At 20.7% G+C, this 2,605-nt stretch overlaps 1 protein-coding gene across 1 annotated transcript; it reads right to left on the bottom strand.

The window, feature by feature from the left end:
* Window positions 1–679: 679 nt before the first annotated feature.
* PGSY75_1372100 (exported protein (PHISTb)) lies at window positions 680–2,452 on the bottom strand (the record flags this gene model as incomplete). Its single annotated transcript, XM_018787718.1, has 1 exon — window positions 680–2,452. A coding segment is annotated over one exon (1,773 nt), but the record flags the coding sequence as incomplete, so codon positions are not given.
* Between the last annotated feature and the right edge of the window lie 153 nt (window positions 2,453–2,605).

Raw genomic sequence — 2,605 nt, 5'->3', positions numbered from 1 at the left:
TCTGATTAAATAAATTGAAATTAAAGTACCTTATATTAATACATCTATAATATTTACACATAAATATTAAAAAGAAAAAGAAATGTAATATTATAAAAATTTACACTTTTATAGTAACAGATATTTAATATAAATATATATTTATATTAATTTATTTAAATGATATTAATATTATAATATTATAATATTATAAATAGTTTTTTCTCTTTTTGCGTATAAAAAATATATATAGTATATATATATTATGTATATATGTTTTTTCATATAATTCATTATTATTAAGCACACTCTAAAATTCACAGAAAATTAAAATATTATTATAAAAAAATAAAAATACGATCAAAACGTAACACACCATACATACTATATGGACATGTATAACACTAAAGTAATATTAATGAAAATATATTAATTTTAATTATTATGTAACACACATAAATAAAGAATAAAAATGAAATATTAAAGTGCGAATATTATATGAGTTCATAATTTTTTATGTAAAGCATAATGAAATAAATATATTTATTTATTTATATATAAAGAAGTATATAAATATTTTACTTATTATAAAAATACTCCTTCATTAATATGCATAAATATATATATATTTATATATATATATTAAAATGCATTAAAATAAGTAAGAGTAACATACTATTTAAATACTTATAGCATGTTATTACATTTTTTTATTTTTCTCTTGAAATTGCTTCTTGTATTTTTCTGTAAGTTCCTTTTTCTTCGTATTCGCTTCATCTATTACAGCTTGAAATGGCTTAGTTATATATTTCTTATTTGAATCATATAGATCCTTCTTAAATTTTCTCCATGAAAACCTATTTAACATAACAAGTATTTTAAATTCTCCTATATTTAGTTTATTATTATTTATCCACTTATTAAATAATGTATTGAAGTATGTTTCTATATTTTTCATATGTAATTGAATATTCGAATATACTTCATTCCATTCATTAGAACCTAAATTACCTGGAACTTTGTACTTTCTTATTAATGTCCTATAAAACCTATATAAAGCAGTTATCATATGATTAAATTTTTCCCTTTCATTTTTCATTACATTCAACCATAAATCAGAAAATTTTCTTACAGACATGTTATAACTTTCCAGTGATGAAATATCTTCATTTATTGACAAATCTTTTTCATTAGAATATACGTTTCTTTTTATATCCATTTTCTCATTATTTAAATCTAATTCATATTCTTTCTTGATTCCCTCATTTTGTATATATTTAAACAGTTTCGCATTTTTTTTAAATATATTATTTTCATGAGACTGGAGAAATTCTTCTGTAAAAGAATCAAAACTTTTTTTATCTACTTCTTCCATATTTAAACGATATAATAAATAATTTGCACATTCTACAATTATTTTATAATCCGATCTTGAATATTTTTTAAAAAACCTTATTAGTTTATTTATATCTTTTATTTTTCTATAACTAAATATATCATCTAATAATTTTTTTATATTTTCATATTCAGGTATATTCTCTTTTAAGTACGATATATTAAATTTGTCATCATCATCATCTTTTCTGAAAGAATCATCATGAAATATAGTTTTCACCTCACTTTGTACTGCATCAAAAACTGTATCATTCATGTATTCTCGTAATATTTGTTGCCCATTTGAATCATTTTCTTCATGTAATTTCAAATGTAAAATATCGTCTAATAATTCATTTATATCATACTCATCCAACGATACGATATTTTCTGATTCCTTTTTATATTTCTTATTTTCCTCATATAAATCATTTTTTACTTCTTTATTTGATATACCTCTCAATAATGGCTTTTCTTCTTCTTTTAATACTATTACATCATCAAATCTATTTTTTTCTCTTTCATCAACTTCTGTATATATATTATCATTTAATTTTCCCTTTGATTCTTCATCAATTAAACTTTTGTCAACATTAGTTGAAACATCTTTATAATTTTCAAACAAAAGGGGTCTTAAACTTTTACCTACATATACCAATTTAGAAGCAGCATTTTTTCTATCATTATAAAAATCAATGAAACTTTCTTTTAATTTTTTCATATCATATATCTCAGTTTCATCCATTTTTGATTTCATATTATTCTCTGCATTCAAATTATCAACTAATTCAACTAGATCATATATTTCATCATGCTCGTCTTTGGATGTGTCTTCATTTTCTTCATAAAACAATTCATTTAATTCATCATCAGTGTACGTATCTTGAGCATCTACATATTCAGACAAACGCGCATAGTTATCATACATAATATGCTTTAAGGGATCATCCATTAAATATACGCTCGATTCATAAATCATGTCATCATTCATATTGTCATCCAAATATTCCTTCATTTGCTCTACTCCCAATAAGCTCCTAGGACATCTATTCATGAAACTGTTACTTAAACGAGCTTTTCCATCATATTTGCATATGTTCTGTAAATATTTTTTCAAAAATGAAAACAAAAAAATTAAATATAAATAAATAAATAAATAAATATATATATATATATATATATATATATATATATATATAATATTGATAGTTATAATAATAAGAAAAATAAATGTTTCTTTTTTATTTTTATT

The sequence above is a fragment of the Plasmodium gaboni genome, chromosome 13 (genome assembly GCF_001602025.1).
Source record: "Plasmodium gaboni strain SY75 chromosome 13, whole genome shotgun sequence".
Classification (NCBI taxonomy): Eukaryota; Apicomplexa; class Aconoidasida; order Haemosporida; family Plasmodiidae; genus Plasmodium; species Plasmodium gaboni.
Note: the sequence above shows the minus strand (reverse complement) of the source record. Positions and strands in the feature narration are given on the sequence as shown.